Here is a 19,180-nt window from a genome sequence, read left to right on the forward strand (position 1 = left end):
GTGCAGTGCATCTGCAACTTCGCGAATATGTGGTGGCGTTCCAAGATTGCCGGCATGTCAGCTTGTTAATTGGCTGAAGGAATATCCCGCCAGGAGCGTCACAGGAAGGGCTGTTTCGCAAACGTCAATTTGACGTTGCGTGACGTTGCGCTGGGCCGCCATTGCAGAGATTTTCCGCCATAATTTGTGGTGCGACGAGCCGCGCGAATTATGGTAATGAGCGGCCATATGCAACGGCGGTCGAGAGGTGTGCGTATCGCCGCATTTTCCCTGTCATTTGGGGCCATGCAAAACTTTTGTTCACAAAGCGTGCTCATAGCATTTGCATCGCTCTCGGGTGGTGTTGGCATTTGTGTTTTGAACCATCATTTTTATTTAAAACACGTTTATTTGAAATAATCTTGGTTGAAACTAGCAAACTTCTTGCGACTTTTTGCACTTTTCGCCATTGCGTTTGTATTGTAATCAATATTCATGTCTTTTCGCGTCATCAAAGGCTATGACAATGGCGATCTTTTAATTTATACAAATAAATGTACGCAAGGCGGCGTCTTGAAGTTTCCTCTCGCGGTGCGAGTAAGCAGCGAAGTGCACAAGAGATGGCAGTGCCGGCGCTTGCGTTGCCCAAGCGGATACCTGTGGCGCGCGCAACGCTATCGATGATATTCGGCCGCTTCTCAGCCAGACGAGTCTGGCTGAGTCACTTGCGGATCACGAGATAGCGATAACGCGGCCTAGAGCATGCGCTGATCATCACTGGCAGGTCGCGTATGTTGTCTCAAGGTAGAAAGCAAGCGTGTGGGCGCCAATATACGATGACTCATTCCGTTTCCCGAGGACACGCATCCTAGCTAATGAAGCAGACGACAGCCTGCGCGCATGCAGACGACGGAAGCGAGAAACGATTTTGATGGAATAATCAGACGCTTTGAGCTAGCGGCTTTATTTTTACTGGAGAGGAAAATTGTTTTCCTTTATCAAGAATGCTAGGTTCAATGCCTACATTACAGTTTCTTAGGCGAAACGTCAAATTTGCGTATCGTTACGAAAGCAAAACGGGGCCATCAGCGCCATTTTGTAAGCGTCGCGCCTACGTCATGCCTCGAAGAAAATGGCGGAATGTCCAGAATAGCGGCTCTGGCCGCTCAGGCCGGAGCAGTGGTCTCACTCTAATCGCGTGCACTGAAGCAGTGCACACTGTTTCCCTCGTCTTGAACCTTTTCACTGATTACAAACATAAACCCTGCACTGCTTCCGGTTTTGCCCACTGACGTAGCTGCTGAATGTAATTGGCAAAGAAGCAACCATGCGTTAAGACACAGCAGACTGATAAGGCACGTGACCGGAAGTTTCTTGGGGGCGGCACGCTCACTGCTGTAATCACGAGCATGAAACCGTCTATACATGCTCACCCTTGTCGCCGCGCAAGAACTATCTGCAGCACTCTGAGCATCACGGGACGCCGCACACCGGGGCTGCGCAAATCGCAATGAAAGCGCAACAGCTGTTCACTCTGCGCCCTGCAGACGGACCATTGTCGTCTACAGCAGTTATTGATGCGGAAGCATTCCATGTGCCATGAAGCAGAAAAGCCGGCGTCGTCCGCAACGAGTGGTACCAAAAATCAATATGACGTCATCAGCAGCTGAATGCAACCAGTAGTAATACAGAAGATAGTGAACGATATGACAACGTTAAATATAAGCAATTATGGGTAGTTATTGTGAATTAAAGTGAGAAAAAGGTGAATTACAGTGAAGTGAATTAATGTTAGAACAAGTTAGAGAAGGTGACTTAATGTGGCTTAAAATGAATTAAGGTGAAGTAAAGTAGATTACAATGGAATAAATTGGATTAAGGTGGATCAAAGTGGATCACAATATTAACTCGTAGCTACTTGGCGATGAATTCTAAATGGTCGCGGTCTGGTGATTAATGAACGCAGAGAAGAGAAAGCGAAGAAAGGATCGCAAACAGGTTGTAATAAATAAGTCTTTATTGTAATGAATAAGTCTTTATTAATAACAAAGAGAAGTCATAATGCTTTCGCATTGAAATCACGTAAGGATACTTGAGAGACAGTCAATTATTTTGCGTATGGGCCGCCACAGGGCTGTCGCTTTAAACCCCACCGCGCCTCTACTGACATATCAATGTTTGGAGTAAACCTTCTCTGTAATAGCGTTCATGATCCAACGTTAAAACACGCCGAGTTTGGCTACGTCATAGTGCACAGCTATCGTTTCAAATCAACCACCCTTTTAATCTTCGGCGCCAACGTCCGTCACATCCAATTACTCTAGCGTTTCCACGGCAGCCCCCGCCACATCCGAGTTGCACCTCACCGCCCGTACTTCGGCCGGCAGCACACTGCACTGTCATTGCTTGAAGCATCGTCTGCGTCATGGCGCGAGGCAAGTTTTCTCCCCCTCGCCAGAAACCGGCGTAGTTTCTGAGCGCCTAGGAGTGCCTTTTTCTTTTCCCGTAACAACTACGATTAGCAACCTCTAGGTAAATAAAATTAAAATTAAGTTATACGTTAAGTTCGATTTACGTTTAAGTTATGTTTACGTTTAAGGTTTACGTATTAAGTTAGGTTTTACGTGCCAAAACCACGATCTGATTATAGGAAGCTTTAGTATAGCGGGAAATGCTTACCGTTAGCGTTAGCATGCGACGCAACGGTAACGCAAAGAAAGGCTGCACTGCGCGGTACAGCGCCATCCTGCAGCCGTCCGTTGTGAACAATGTCGCTGTGAATTACCTATACTTATGTAAGACTAAATATGCCAAATGTGTATTTTAGTCAGGAATGAAAAATATAAAAAAACCCTGTCCATGGACCCTGCGTCTACACTTCACCACCTGGGACGCTATGTATACATAAAGTAGCAGGGTGGCATCCGTAGCCAACTGTGACCATATGACGAGCTTGAAAAAAATAATTCATGCATAATGGTGGCAAAAAACACCATATGACATTTGACTTGCTGGCGTAGTACTAGCGAAACCTCAATAAGAACATCAGACGGTACGTGTGTCAGAGGATGATATCGGGGTATTACAGTTTACTCCAACCAACAAGTGTCCACAGCCCTTTTTATACAGTTGGGATGGAAATAAGGCCCTTCAATGCATTGAGAGGACACAAATATAACATCGAAGCCATTGATTACCTGACCAACTTGGTTGAGGCAATACCGCTGTGGAATACAGAGGCTACGACAGTTGAGAAGTTAACCGAGAGAACGATCATCCTGAAGCCCGGTTTCCCCGCCACGATAACTGATGGGGGAACTAAAATGATGGCGTGCTCTGCCAAAGCTTACCTGAAACATCGGGGCATCAAACATGCTGCCACCACAACAAACTGCTGTTGCGAAAGGGCGAATACGACACTCAAGGAAATAATTGCCATGGTTACCGCCGGGGAAGCAAAGTGGGCCGATGTACTCTTATGTGATGTATTCTGGTACAACACCGGGCCACAAGACACAGTTCGCCAAACCACATTTCTTCGTCTTCTATGGCAGATACCTAGTGCTGCGACTAGACGTGGTTTATAGACACCGCAAACATAAAGAAGTGAAAAAATAATTAAATTACTACGCGATAGGGCGCACACGGCTGCAAAAAGCAAGAAAGCTCGTAGCCACGTACATTTAGCTGCCACAGGAAAAGCAGCGTTTGTACTTCGACAAACACCACGAGGACATTGTGTTTGAAAGAGGACAAATGTTGATCTTCAAGACTACCACGTCTGGGGTAGTCTTGCAAGCCTTTGTGATACATGAGCATAAAAGGTAAATGCATATATCAATAACGAACACAGCACTACGAACGAAATAGCAAACCATAACAAAAAGCAAACTATACAGAAAGCGAGTTAATTGAACAATACATCTACACTCCTCTCACACAATGTTTTAAAAAAAGCTCAACACATTTACATCGAGTCCAGCGGCGTTGCCGCATCGCCTAGTCGTCCCTGCTTCCAACGACACATCGATAGGCCCGCCGATGTGTCGAGGATCCGATGTCGCTGTGTCCGACGTTCGTTCCACGGTTGACCTGGCCAGATGGTCATGGCAGTGGGCTGACCGAGGCTCCTGGATCGCCCGACCGTCCCCGTAAGCCTGTGGATAGTAGCCGGAGGGAGTCCGGGAAACGCTGCCGTCAGCTTGTAGCTGCGGTCTCTTGTGGGGCGCCCGCTCGGCTCGCGGGTCGTAGCCGCGGCAGCTGAACAGCTTTCATTGGGTTGCCGCCGTCCCCGTGATCCACTCGTCTTGAGCTTCTGAGAGTTGAGAGTCTGAGAGTTGTGCCTCCAGATCCTTCTGCCCCCGTCGTCCCAGACCGTAGTTGGACTCCTCTCTTCTGCTTCTCACCTCTTCTTTTATTCCTTCCGTTCTTTTCAGTCGGACACTTACAATTTCTAACTTCTTTTTCTTTATCTTTTCCACAGCCTCCTCGTGTTTCTGCTTTTCTTCTTGTCCCAATTTGTTTCTTGGTTAATGACAACCTCACAAAATAGTGAACAAACCATCTCCCGTATACCAATTAATGATGTTGAGAAATTGAAACGTTATCTAAGCCCGGCACTTGAGCAGCCACATTCTGCGAACTAGGCGTCTGTATCGTGCTTTGGTGCTCAGGCTAAAAGTGTCAGTGTTGACATTCATTTGTGCATGTGGGAAAGTGTGACGAGGAAATACTTCTAAGCGACCTGAATGAGTTGTCTTCCGTTTCACTGCTGTGTTCAGCGTCGGTATAGTTTTAGCTTTGGTAGAGAGTCGGGACGACTGCCTTTAAATGAAATGCAGCAGATCCCACGAGTTGGAATCTATATACGGCGAAGCTTTGTGTGAGTGCAAAAGAGTCGACACACGAACACACACACACGGAAGCACCGGCGCTCACAACTTATACCGAGCCTTTAGCTAAGCAGAGTTGCTGACTATTAGGGACTACGACGGACGCCTTGAACGCAACATGGTTTCAGAGGCACCATGTGCATACGTATGTGGCGCAATCGGAATCTATTTCGTCCGCAAGAAGTGTTTTCTTCCTCATTTCCATGCAGCCGAGGATGCGAGAAGGCAAAGAAGAAGGTACAGTTTATTTCCAAATCAATCAGATTCGAGTCCGGCGTCCTCTTAGTGGGTCTGGGCACCCACCGCGGACGCGGTTCCAAGACCTTGTCTCGAAGTGGCTTCCTCGGCTCGGCGTGCGGCCCAGAGTTGTGCTCTCAGGTTCGAGCTGAGCAGTGTGGTCTTCCATCGCGAGCGTAAGCTGGCGGTAGAAGAGACGGAGTGATCGGCACTGTCCAAATTGTTTGTTAAGTTGACACAATATCTCACTCAGCGTGGGAACCTCGTCACATGATGTGCATCTGTTTGCAGTGTAAATGTCTGGATACACGGCGTGCATGAGTCTGGGGTTTGTATGAGCCTTTGGATTCGCACCCCTTTCTGACCGGTCTATATAGAAGCAGTTCGGATTTTTCGACCGAGCGGGTGAGTCCTGTGCCCACAAGATAGTTTTCCACGTATTCAATGGCCTCCTGTAAACGTTGCTCGATTCCCTCGCGCTGCCCGTCTAGGAAGAAGTATGCTATTCACTGCATGCTTAAACGAAGTGTGCTTAGAAGTGCTTAGAAGGGCTTAGAAGAAGTGGGGGCACGACGCCGCATCGGTAATGGAGCGCTTACCTTTAATACTGTTCCAGGCTGCCCTGTTCCTTGGCTCATCGCTACCTTCGTCGGCATCGGACGCGGTCTTCACCTGCCCTCTACAAAACGCGGACCAGCCCGTGGATTGGACGACACAGCCCCACCTACAGGACCATCCGGATGATAACCACTTCTTCGGCTGGCAACCACGGTCATTCACCACCACCGATACTACTATCAGCGCCGGCCATACGGAATATACACTGCTGCCCGTGAACGCCCCTCTGGAGCACGACGCCGCATCGGCAATTGAGCGCTTACCTTTCGTACTGTTACAGGCTGCCCTGTTCCTTGGCTCATCGCTACCTTCGTCGGCATCCGACGCGGTCTTCACCTGCCCTCTACAAAACGCGGACCAAGCCGTGGATTGTAAAGTCCCTATATAAGAAAAGTACCGCCATCTACTCTTTTCTCCGCTGCCTCCTCTCCTAAAGCGCTTGCTTTTTTTCTTTACTTTTTGCTTGCGAAAGCTAAGTCGACGGTGGCGCACCTAGAAAGTCCACGTTGAAGCTTTGAGGCCGGGCGCGCGCCGCCCGCGACTGCGGCTGCGCAGAGGACTTTGAACATGGCTCGGAGGCGGAAAAAAGAAAATATAAAGAAGTGAAAAGCGCGCGCTATCATCGTCCAATCGGAGATACAGGAGAGAGAGAAGCGGCATTTATCAAAGGATGGCGGTACTTTTCTTATATAGGGACTTTAGTGGATTGGACGCAACAGCCCCACCTACAGGACCATCCGGATGATAACCAGTTCTTCGGCTGGCAACCACGGTCATTCACCACCACTGATACTACTATCAGCGCCGGCCATACGGAATATACACTGCTGCCCGTGAACGCACATCTGGGGCACGACGCCGCATCGGCAATGGAGCGCTTACCTTTCGTACTGTTCCAGGCTGCCCTGTTCCTTGGCTCATCGCTACCTTCGTCGGCATCGGACGCGGTCTTCACCTGCCCTCTACAAAACGCGGAACAACCCGTGGATTTGACGAAACAGCCCCACCTACAGGACCATCCGATGATAACCAGTTATTCGGCTGGCAACCACGGTCATTCACCACCACTGATACTACTATCAGCGCCGGCCATACGGAATATAAACTGCTGCCCGTGAACGCACATCTGGGGCACGACGCCGCATCGGCAATGCAGCGCTTACCTCTCGTACTGTTCCAGGCTGCCCTGTTCCTTGGCTCATCGCTACCTTCGTCGGCATCGGACGCGGTCTTCACCTGCCCTCTACAAAACGCGGAACAACCCGTGGATTTGACGAAACAGCCCCACCTACAGGACCATCCGATGATAACCAGTTATTCGGCTGGCAACCACGGTCATTCACCACCACTGATACTACTATCAGCGCCGGCCATACGGAATATACACTGCTGCCCGGGAACGCCCCTCTGGGGCACGACGCCGCATCGGCAATGGAGCGCTTACCTTTCGTACTGTTCCAGGTCAGTTACCTTGATTATTGCACTTGCCTAAAAAGCAATAATCGATGCCTGTTCTTGCTGTCGTTCCCCAGAGAGTGGTTATTTGGCGTAGAAATATGTCAAGGAATTGCACGACGTTGTTTGAGAAGCCTACTGCTAATTCATTCCGGAGACATGGGAAGTAACCCCGGACCCAATCCTAATGACGTACTGACTACGGTGCTGGAAACTATACAAAGGATCGAATCCAGTCAAGATGGAATTCGAAGGGATTTGAGAGAGTTGAAGCTGTGGCAAGTGTCAGTAGCTATTGAACTGAAACAATTGTCTTCTAGGCTCCGCGCCGTTGAAGTCGACGTTTCAGACTTAAAAAATAACCCCGCTACGTCGTCAGCTGTTTCTCCTGTGGCTGTTTCCAGCGTCATCTCTCATCAACTCACAATTGAATCGCGTTGTAATGATGCAGAAAACCGGCTTCGACGCAGTAACTTGCTGTTTTTCGGCATTCCCGATGATATTTCTGAGACGTGGTCAAGTGCTGAAACCAAAGTCATTGACCTGTGCAAGGATAATTTGAGCATAACGATTGATTCATCCAAAATAGAACGGGCACATCGCATTGGTAAATACTACTCGGGAAAATGCAGGACAGTGATGGTGAAATTCCCGTTCTTTAAAGATAAGCAACAGATAATTGGAAACAGTCCCAAGCTCAAAGGAACCAACTTTGCGGTGCGCGAAGATTTTTCATTGCCGACGCGACTGGCTAGGAAGAAGTTGCTGGAATTTGCTAAACCAAAGAAGGTTCCGTTCAAGCTTAATGCTGACAAGCTAAGAATAAATGACAGCGTTTACGTATACGACGCCGCTAACGACGTCGTAACACAAGTTTCAGCACAGGAAAGGTGTAGCTCGGAGACACGTGTCATCAAAAACAAATGTTTGCCTTATCGTAATAACACTAAACACTGCCAGCTATCTTTATGCTTCACTAACATACACAGCATCCTTCCTAAACACATCGAACTTTGTTCATATCTGGACCACTGTGAATGTGACATTTTAGTACTAACCGAGACGTGGCTGCACCAAGAGATTAGGAACGATGAAGTCCTGCCAGATTTCAATAACTTCACTATCTACCGAATTGATAGGAACGACAAAAGGGGAGGTGGGGTGCTGATTGCAGTCAAACAGCATATAACGTCCTTTACCGTTATAACGTCCTTTCCCAGCCAATTAGATATTTTGTGGGTTTGCATCACTTCGCCATCTACTGAACATATTTTAGGAGTCTGTCACAGACCACCAGACAGTCCCCAATCTTTCGTCTCCGATTTGCATGATAACCTCGCTGAAATGAAAGTTAAATTTCCGAACTCAAGTATTTGCCTACTTGGCGACTTCAATTATCCCGAAATTTATTGGCCTAGCTTAAGCTCACGAGCGCGTGACGGCACTAATTTTATTCAATTAACTCTCGATTTCTCATTGGTCCAACTAGTTAATCAGCCTACCCGAGGCAACAACACGCTTGACCTCGTCCTCACATCATTCCCTGACAGTTTTAGCGCTATTTCTTGTTCTGAGGGATTTAGTGATCATATGCTGCTGAATTTCATGATTTCCATTTCTTCATGCACACGTGCGCTAACACCTAAACGTATTTTTGATTATAACCGTGCTGACTACAATGCTATTAATCTAGGCTTGCAAAGTTTTTGTGACACATACCTTCCGACGTTTTTTCAGCATTCGGTCAATGACAACTGGCTTTTGTTCAAACATAGTTTACTGGAATTAATCCACTCTCATATACCATTACGTTCCTTTCGCATGAACGCGTCTAAACCATGGTTTAATCGGATGCTGCGTGGACTAAAAAACAAGAAAAAGCGACTTTTCAAAGCAGCTGAGCGCCTGGGCACACCGGCTTCATGGCAGAAACATACAATCGCCGATAAAGAATATTGCAGTGCCATCCGTAAAGCCAAGTTTAAATATTATACCCACGACCTTCAATCGCTTATGACGCACAACCCCAAAAAATTCGGGAAAACGATATCACCCGCTAACACTCCGGCTCTCATTTCCTTGTTAAATGACACTGGTGCTCCAATTAATCAAGAAGAATGTCCTACTGTATTCAATAACTATTTTGCTTCAGTGTTCACGCAGGAAGACCATTCCAATGTTCTACCATTAGCTGATGTAGACTACCAATACATCAGCCCCATAGAAATTAGTGTCGCCGGCATTGCATCATTGATAAACAGTCTCAAGATATCAACTTACGCCGGTGTTGATGATATTAATACATAAATACTCAAAAACACTGTCATACATTCAAGCAATATTCTCTTTTACATCTTTTGTCAGTCCCTAACAACTGGAGAAATTCCAAATGACTGCAAAATTGGCAAGATTATCCCCATTTTCAAATCAGGTGATAAAAAAACGCGCGTAATTATCGCCCCATTTCATTGACATCAGTTTCATGCAAGATCCTCGAACACATAATCGTATCAGGCGTTGCGTAGCCTCTCGACAGTGCTAATTTTTTTTTTACTAACCAGCATGGGTACAGGAAAGGCCTCTCGTGTGACACTTAACTCCTAGAATTTACTAACGAACTGCTACACAATATGGATGAGAACTTTCATACAGACTGCATATTCTTAGACTTCTCAAAAGCATTTGACCGTGTCGCGCATTCACGCTTAATAGCTAAAATCACTTCCCTTAACCTAGACTCATCAACAACCTCATGGATAAGAAACTTCCTGTCATCTCGCAAACAATTCGCAGTTAACGATCCCTCATCTCAATTTAGCGAGGTACTATCTGGTGTACCTCAAGGTAGCGTCCTGGGCCCGTTGCTGTTCCTCATTTACATTAATGACTTGCCCTCTAACATTACATCAACCATTCGTTTGTTCGCAGATGACTGCCTTATTTATCGCAAAATTCGTTCATCTTCAGATCACCTAGCACTTCAAAGTGACCTCTATCACATAACCGCTTGGTGCACATCATGGCAAATGTCACTTAACACCGAAAAATGCAAGCTCATGACATTCAGCCGGAAAAAAATCAATTTCTTCTTCCAATTACTTACTGAATAATACCTTAGTGTCCCGTACGCTTTCATATAAATACGTAGGCGTTCATTTCACGAGTAAACTCTACTGGTCCACCCACATATAGAAAGTAACAGCCAAAGCATCGCGCATATTAGGATATCTAAAACGTAATCTCCATGGAACTCCTGCCACTACGCGTAAGCTCGCCTATCAAACATTTGTTCATCCGCAACTCGTGTACGCATCACCCATTTGGTCACCTCATCAGGCTTATTTAATTACTTCCCTCGAATTGGTTCAAAATCGTGCCGCACGTTTCATTTCCAGGAACTACAACCGTCACTCAAGCATAACAAGCATTAAATCATCGCTCTCACTTTCTACATTGCAATCAAGGAGAATAATTGCCCTAATCTGTCTATTCCAAAAGATAGTCTATAGCGTCAATCATTCAAATTCAGTAGTGTATCAGCTCTTGCACAACTTTACCGCACTTTACGTCGTTTAAACAACCCTCTAAGCTTCCAACGCATTTCTGATAGAACCGTTGCATTTAATGCATCGGCTTTGCCGCAGGCTATCATTCACTGGAATGGTCTTCCTGAGCACATCGTGGACATCCGTGATCCAACTAGCTTTAGGGCCAAAGTAACGGCCATTTTTTCTAAATACTAATACATTATTAAGTATTGTATAATGTTGTGTTTACTTTCAGTGATTGGTACTAACAGTCAATAAGCATTGTTTTTGCATAGTCATATTACTCATGCTCCCGACATTACCCCTATCTGTGTAATCCCCCCCCCCCTCACACAATTCTCCGATGCTGGAGCCTGTGAGGCAACGTTAATAAATAAATAAATAGAAGTATTCAAGCTCTGTGACTGGGTACGCTTAGCAGTGAGGACCAACAGAAAATGGGGGTAAGCGAAGCTTGTCCTGTGTATATGTGACCTTCCTGATGATTTTGTTTCTTTCTCTCTTTCTTCCTTTCTCTCTCCTTCTTGCTTTATCTCTCTCTCTTTCTTTTTGTCCCGGGTATGTGCCATTGAGCTTGGACCCTTTCAGCACTACCACCAGGATCGGCCCACTTTTCAGCGTGACACCACAGCCGACACTTCTGAGCCCATAAAGCTTCGCTTAAAAAGCCCGGAAATGAATCGGCACATCGTAATGGAACGCGAAGATATTCACCCACCGTGACCCGTATGGAATGTCCACCTTCCAGAAGCGTTGGGATTCAATGAAGATGGCACGGTTATCTGGTCAGGTGGTCGAGATTGGAGCACTGCACGGGCCGAATTTTTCACACATATTTTTCAGAGTCGAGACGTGCGAGGATAACTCGCGGCACGTTACATGCACGCCACCAGAAAGTCCGAGCCCGTCCCGGGCCCGCGTCAAAAAACCGAGCCCGGCCCAGGCCCGGGTCGAAGAGCACATGCCGTGCCCGAGCCCGGCCCGAGTCCGTGAAAAAAATTGGTCGCAGTTTCACCCAAAAGGCGAAGCATCAATTGCGATAGTAAAGTAGTAGAGAGCTATACGGAGTAAGGATAGTAGTGTATCAGCTCTATACATTTGGACATGCAGCAGCACCACCAACGCGCAGAACTGCTGTCGACGCCGTCGGCGTTTTGCCCGCGTTCGCACCCAACGCGCGCGGCGTTGGTGACTGTTGCAGGTGCCTCTGGGGGCGGCTCGGAGGTTTTCGGCGCGATCAGAATGGGACACTCGTCGAGCAGCGTCGGAAATATTACCCACCTTCTCGCCTCGCAACGTTTTTATATAAATAAGCATTTGGCACTACAACTAGACGTCACCTCCCCTCCCTCCCTTCCGTCCCCCCACAACCTTTCGCGCGACAAAAGAAGGCGCGTTTGCTCTCTATATATGCTGATTGTAAATGAGAAAAGAGACGCCTAATTCTGCAGCCTCTCAGAGAGCACAGCGCCGAACGCGCGTTTGCTCTCCGACGTGCGTTCGCTCCCCGTGAAAGCGCGCGTCCCTCGTGCTCTTTCAGTCGCACATACAGCGTCCGGAACGCGGCGACGATTTCATCGCCGTTGACGTCATACGGAACCTCACGGCGACGACGACGCCAACGGCAGAAATTCGCTTTGGAGTGTCCATATAATTGCTATCGCAATAAAAAACTGCTCTACCCGGCCCAGCCCGGACCACGGGTCGGGCCGGGCTCGGGCTTTTGGGTAAGTTCGTGCAGTGCTCTAGTCGAGATACGTAAAAGACAATTAGAGCATTGGTGAAAAAAAATTCACCAGCCCTTCTCCTGTCGAGAAAATGGGGGTAAGCGAAGCCAGCGTTTGACAGCGGTTGTGTGCGGTCATCGAGTGTGATGTACTTGGTAGGTACCAAAATTGGCACAGTATGACAAGAGTGTATGACGAACATAAATTTTGTTTCGCACTTTTAATATTTCAGTCCGAGAAGACTTAACATAAAGACATGCGCTGTCGGTGTTTTGTTTCATGACATTTGTTTATGGGCTGTCATTCTCAAAATTCTTAGGAGAGATGCTGCACGGGAGATTGTCCGTGCAAGTCAAGACATGGTGAAATAAAAACACGTGTACAGATGCGCTCAAATTTCGCATAAGGTAATTTCATATTTATTCTGTTTTTTATACATGTATTTTGTTATAGCTATTTCTCTTAGTGATGGATGGACGGGTATTCCAGTTGAGTAGGCATCGAAATGCTTACGCATTTAAAATGCAGTCCCTTTCTTTGCTTCACCGTGTTCGCATGTAGCTTATGCTGCCCCAGAATCCATTGACAACCGACTGCTACAACGGCACGTCACATGGATAAAACTTTCTGTGTGCGCAGTGAGTAAAAGTCACAGCGTCCAAGCTCTGCGCGTTTTCTTATTTGGTGCTGTAGTGTCTTTTTGCACGACAAGCCTGCTCTGTTTCAACCTCTAGTCGAAGTGATAATCTCAACGATAACCTCTTTCAGGCTTACTCCAAAATACTTAAAGACGAATGTGATGATGTAGATACGCGTCTAGCAGGCGTCGACTTTTCGGGGACGCAGCTGTTCTTCGTTTCATGGGCAATGGTAGGTTGATTTTGAGGTCATGGTGCAGACTGCAAGTTTACTGACTACAAAGGGTCATTTACGTGTTAACCTGCAAGTGATTTAGTTCTTGGTTTTTCAAACAGACTTTTTGTCGCAATGTAAGTAATGATGGAATCCTCCGTCAAATTGATCAAGATAAACACAGCACGGAAACACAGAGGTAAGAGGAGCTGGTATCGCAATGTCAATAATGCACTCTAATAAGAAAAAGCGTGATGCTGCAATATTTTCCCGGCTAACACACTCGTGCAATTAGGACTACTGTTTTATATGTTTCAGGTTGCTAACCATCATTGTGTAAATCAGGCTGTCTCTCCAGAATATATGCCTTCTACTTGGCTCTAGTAACATCCTCCCGCGCGTAGCATTGCACATAAGCCTAACGGCTATTTATTTAAAATAGTCTACGTAAATGTACATTTACATCATATCCGTGTTGAGTCCTCTATGCCCGAGACACTGCCAGGTATACAAGCGTACACTGTTAAAAAAAGTTTAACCCTTTGGGTCGTATCTTGGCCACAAAAGATAATGGTCATCTGGCTTGCTTGCGTTTCCGTTCTTGAAAACTTAGCCCTTGCTTCTTTCCTGCCGAGAATGCTTTCTAATGCTGATAACGCTCAAGCCTTTCGTGACTATAGGATGTACAGGGCTCGCAAGGTTAAAGAAAGGAAATGCGGACAATACAGGTGGCGATTATTATTTGGGGGCAAGATACAACCCATAGGGTGTAAACTTTTTAGAGCGTAACTTTCTCGTAGTCGATCATGGCATTAAAGAATTCCTCGCAAACATTCGCCCATCAGATACACCAGTACTTCCTTAAAAAGTAAAACATTATACTTCTAAAGCAGAAATTTCATGCTGCTGCATATGTAGGGAAATTTTCATCAACTAAAAATTATACTTTGCCTTACTAAAATTGGTAATGGCAGTTTTAAGTAGCTAATTATTTATAATAAGGCCTGAAATTTCTGTCTGCATATATGGTCGGGGACATTTTACGTGAAATGTCCTTAAAATTTATTAGAGGGGATCATTTGCCGAAACCGCATGTTGTGAAAACATGATATAACCAATATCACTTATTTTTTTTAGAACCTTACTAGCCACGCGAGTTACTTTGGCATTGTTGTGTATAGACAAAACATACGCAGATCCCACGGACTGGTGGAATTGATGCAAGCAGAGTTTTTTTTCTGTTTGCGTTCATTGACGGTGATGTTGATGGCATACGACAGTCGTGACATGATGTAAAATGTTGCCTTGCTTGCACCACTTGTGTCATTCATTGACTCATTCCTTTACTGAACAGAGCCCAAATTAGCAATGCTTTCTGACGACGCATTTTTTTTCTCCCGTGTCATCTAAGGTGAACTGCCACGCGTACAGTGGGGTTAGATAATTCACCCGTTTCCTGACTACATCGGTACGGGGCACGGTTGTACCCACTCGCTGCCTCCTCTCTCAACTACCACTCTAACGTTATCCCTACCTCCTCCGTGAACTGGCGTTGCTGTTGTGCGGAAGTGCAGGGACAAGCGTGGCGGCTCCTGCAATGGTCTTGCGAGGGATCACGCACAATTACGGCGTCCGCAGGCTATTGTTGCGTCCCCCAGAGAGCTTCAGAAGGCATTGTGGCGCCCTCAGTGCACGTCATATGGCATTGTGACCCGGCTTTACCGATACGGCGTTGACGTCGCCTATATCCTCTCCCGCTTCTATCTACGTCCTCTGTGGACGGCGGCACAACTCTCGTTGACTCTGTGGGGAGTACATGTACCCTTGGCTTGGGACGACTAAAGAATATCCGGACACCCTGAAGACGAAGCCGCTCATCTTGAAGCACGTCGCGTGGCCAAGCGAGAATCTGCGCGTCGGCGGCGAGCGGATTAGGAATACCGTACCTAGCAGAACTTGGCATTTCCTAGCAAAACTTAGCCAAGCCTAGTAAAACCTGGAAGAAGCTAGGTTGATCACCAGCTCCACTATTTACTCCATCCTTGCACCACTAGTGCAAGCTGCCGACAATTTGTTCAAGAAATTCGTAATTTGCATCCTTCTCACTGCGCCTTCTAGCTGTGACGAAAAAAAAAACGTTCAGAAAAAAAGTAGAATGCAGTGCCACAGCTGGGAGGCAAATGAGTGTCAAAAATTGTGAACAAGAAAATAGAACCGTACACATCATTTTAATTTTAGATGGAAATTAAAACGACAGTACTTCATGGCATGAAGGGCACATGCACGTATTGAAAAGCACATACCACGTGGTGTATTTTGTGCAACAGGGTTGGACGTGGAAGGGGTTGCCTCAAGTGGCCAGTCTCACTTCCTGTGACTCCTGTTTGGTTGGACGAAGCATCTCTGCTGGGGCCTGCGAAGGTGGTTGAAGGCTGCTCAGCGATTACGGGAGGCTGTTCGGCCACACTCTTGGTTGCGGTGATGTCCTCGAGATCGTCGCTTTTGGCGTCTTCGTTATCCAGTGGCTTCCCTAGAAAGTCCACGTTAAAGCTTTCAGCCCGGGCGCGCGCCGGCGCCGCCGCCGGCGATGGCGGCTGCACAGCGTGACTTTCAACATGGCGGTGAGGCGGAGAAAAATATAACGAAGTGAAAGCGCGTGCTATCATCGTCCAATCGGAGATACAGGAGAGAGAGAAGCGGCGTTTGATCAAAGGATGGTGGTCCTTTCCTGTATAGAAACTTCACGTGAGGAAACTTGAAGGCGCTGCCTTGCGCACACTTCTTTTAACAGCAGAGCTGTTTATGCCGGCCGTAATCTATGCCGCGAGCCGCAAAACCTCGCCGACCTTAGCAACCCATACCAGCTGTACGATAGCTTCGCAAGACTCCGCGCCTTGACACTACGCGCAACGCGCCTGCTCCGCTTTCCAGAAACGTTCCGTGTAGCAGGTGTCAAGGCGGGGTTCGGGCAGTATAGCGGTCGGGCGGTAGTAGCAGCCATGGGGAGACCGAGGAAGCACAACACTCCCGAGGAATAGGTCGCTTTCCGGGAGTCACGTCGCTTGGCTTAACAAGCATACAATAGCCGGCATCGAGCTGATCCTGCACAGAGAGCCGAGGAAACCCTAGCCAAGAGACGGCGCAGAGTCGAAGCTGCGCCTCACTTCTAGCTCCGGCAACGCTCCTCCGTCACCGCGCCAGCGATGGCGTCACTGCGCGTTGCATAGCGCCGCTTGCCACACCGACACCGCGTTCCAATGCACACACCGCGGTCCACCGCGTTCCACGGCGTTGCAATGCCGACACCGCATTCCAGCAGACCCGCTCCGTCAATGCGGTCGCTTAGCAATAACTTACCCAGCTTCGCCCAGCCATGTCTTTACTTAGCGCCGCAATTCTTGCTTTTCTTAGTCATGACAACACTTTGTGAAGCTTGGCCATTACGTCACACTGATTATAAGCATCACGTCGCCGCGACGGCGACACACCCAACTCTCGCAGAATTCGCACTGAGTAAATGCTACATGGGACGGCCGAAGAAGTACAAGACTCCCCTAAAAGAAGCGGCTCAGCTGGAAGCTCGTTGTGCCGTCAGCCGAGAACGACTGCGGCGAGTGCATGCTAAACCGGAGTATCGCGCCGAAGCCGCTGCTGCTAAAACGCCAAGGATATAGTAAAACCCGGAAGAAGCTAGATCGATCACCAGTTTCGCTGTTTACTTCAGCCTTGCACCACTAGTGCAAGCAGCCCATGTTTTTTTTTCATAAATTAAAAAGCCGCCGTTGTCATAATCTTTAATGATCTGAAAAGTCACCAATCTTGATTGCAATACGAACTCATCTGTGAAAAGTGCATATTTGTAATCTGCTACCAACATTATTTCAAATGCATGCATATTTTTAATGATGTCTCAAAACACAGTTGCCAACACCACGCGAGAGCGACGCAAATGCTACAGCACCCCATTATGAACAAAACATTTCACATTCCAAAGCACGAGGCAAATGCGGCGATACGCGTGCTTCTAGGCCGCCATTTCTTATGGCAGCACGTTAGGATAATATGCCCAGCTCATCGCACTGTAAACTTAGGCGGAAAATATCAGCAATGGTGGCCCAGTATCTTGTCACGCGAGGTCAAATCGACGTTTACAAATGACCCTTTGATGTTATTGGGTGCAGGATCACTCCAGAAAGAGGTAGAAGTAGCACGCAGAAGCACAAATACACATCAGACTTGTATTTAGACACACGTAATACATTAAAGCAGCACATACACAACAGTTCCCCCAAATATGTTCAAGAAGATATGCAGCTAATATAGGTTAGTCAAATGTAGTCGGCCTACAGTTCATGTAAAAGCAGGTGTCGCCATGTCGGAGACGTCGGGGAACCGGTGTCGGACAGCAGTGTCGGACAGCAATGTCGGACAACAGGGTCGGACAGCAGGGTCCAACTACAGGGTCGGATCACCTCGTTGAGCTCAGGTGGCCCTGCGCCACAGTCGATGTACCGGAGCCTCCGCGTGCCCGGTTACCCGATGGCGGAGGTTGCGCCCCAGAGCACACTGCGGCAGCTCACCGGGTCACGTCCACAGCTGGCTAGGTAGCCCTGTGGCCGCTCACCCGAACGCTCCATCAGCCAGGCTCAGAACCGCCAGCCCTCCTGGACCAGTTGCTCAGCGGAAGAACTGGACGAGGTAACCCTGTGACCGCTCAGCCGAATGCTTGATCAGCCAGGCTCAGGACTGCCAGCCCTCCTGGACCAGTTGCCCAGTGGAAGAACTAGACGAGATGGCCTCTCAGCTGGTGACAGCTTTGATTGGGGTGCAGACGTAGGGACGCGGGCGGCGATAGCTCCTATGTGCCGGACGCGTATTTCCAATTGCTAGTAGATACAGCGCTCGACCGCTGGCGCCACGCTGCGCCGATCGCGCGTACCATGTTTCTAGCCGCCGCCGTTGGAACGGAGGAGGCGTTGACGGAGAAAACGCTGGGCTGGTGGTGACTAGCCTGCTGTTGGGATCGGTGGTATTATAAACGCATCACTGTTTTGATGATCCAAATATAATCTCGCTATCAGGCAGGGAGCAGTCTACCTGACTGGAGCAGTATTTTTTTATTTGGGGTGTTGCTACGCTGCGCTCCGCAACACCCCAACGACCGCCGCTTCGCGTCGGCGCCCCGCACCACGGCTGCCGCCGTGGCACCGGGGTTCAAGCGACCGCGCTAGCAAACAGAGAGGGGAAAAAAAGGAAAAGCGTGATATTGGCAAAAAAACACTCTAGCCAGGGCTGGATTCGAAAGCGTACGCATGATCCCGAAGCGAGCGCCGTAACCACTCAGCCATAGAGCCTTTTTCTTATTTGTTGCCATTTCACAAACACAAACAAAAATTATCAGATACACATGTACATATTCTAAATACACCAGCTACAACTCGGCCGGTGTATATGGCTTAAAAATGTTTCACAGAAGCCAATTGATCCAATATAGGTAGCCATTCTGGGGGTTCACATTGGGCTCTGAACAATCTCGGGTGTAGATCACTCTCAACAAAATAGTGTCTTGCTGAGTGAGTTTGTATATGAGCATGCCTAACATCCATCCTGGTCTTCCATACGCTATGCATGCAAAGCAACATTAGCACATCACTCGTCACTTCCACTCAGCCATAGAGCCACGCTTCCAAGGTTTGCATTCATGCGAACCATATGATTGCGTTCGAGCGCCCTCGGCGCAAGAAACCACCTAGAAACGAGGTACGGGCGAGCGGCGCAGCGCGGCGCCAGTGGTCGAACGCTGTATCTACTAGCAATTGGAGTATTGCGGGGCCGGACGCCCAGCGAGGAAGCTCCGCCATCGAACGCCGAA

At 48.0% G+C, this 19,180-nt stretch overlaps 1 protein-coding gene across 4 annotated transcripts in view; it reads left to right on the forward strand.

Annotated features, from left to right (window-relative positions):
• Positions 1-19,180, forward strand: part of LOC125942970 (neprilysin-11-like) — a 633,184-nt gene that overhangs the window by 160,334 nt on the left and 453,670 nt on the right. For 2 of the 4 annotated variants that reach the window (XM_049661263.1, XM_049661264.1), the window contains exon 5: positions 13,431-13,507. The exons of the other annotated variants lie outside the window; for them this stretch is intronic. In XM_049661263.1, coding sequence (XP_049517220.1) covers positions 13,431-13,507 — 77 coding nt within the window. The remainder of the gene's footprint in view (positions 1-13,430; positions 13,508-19,180) is intronic. 4 annotated transcript variants of the gene reach the window in all.

This window comes from Dermacentor silvarum, chromosome 2 (genome assembly GCF_013339745.2).
Source record: "Dermacentor silvarum isolate Dsil-2018 chromosome 2, BIME_Dsil_1.4, whole genome shotgun sequence".
NCBI lineage: Eukaryota > Metazoa > Arthropoda > Arachnida > Ixodida > Ixodidae > Dermacentor > Dermacentor silvarum.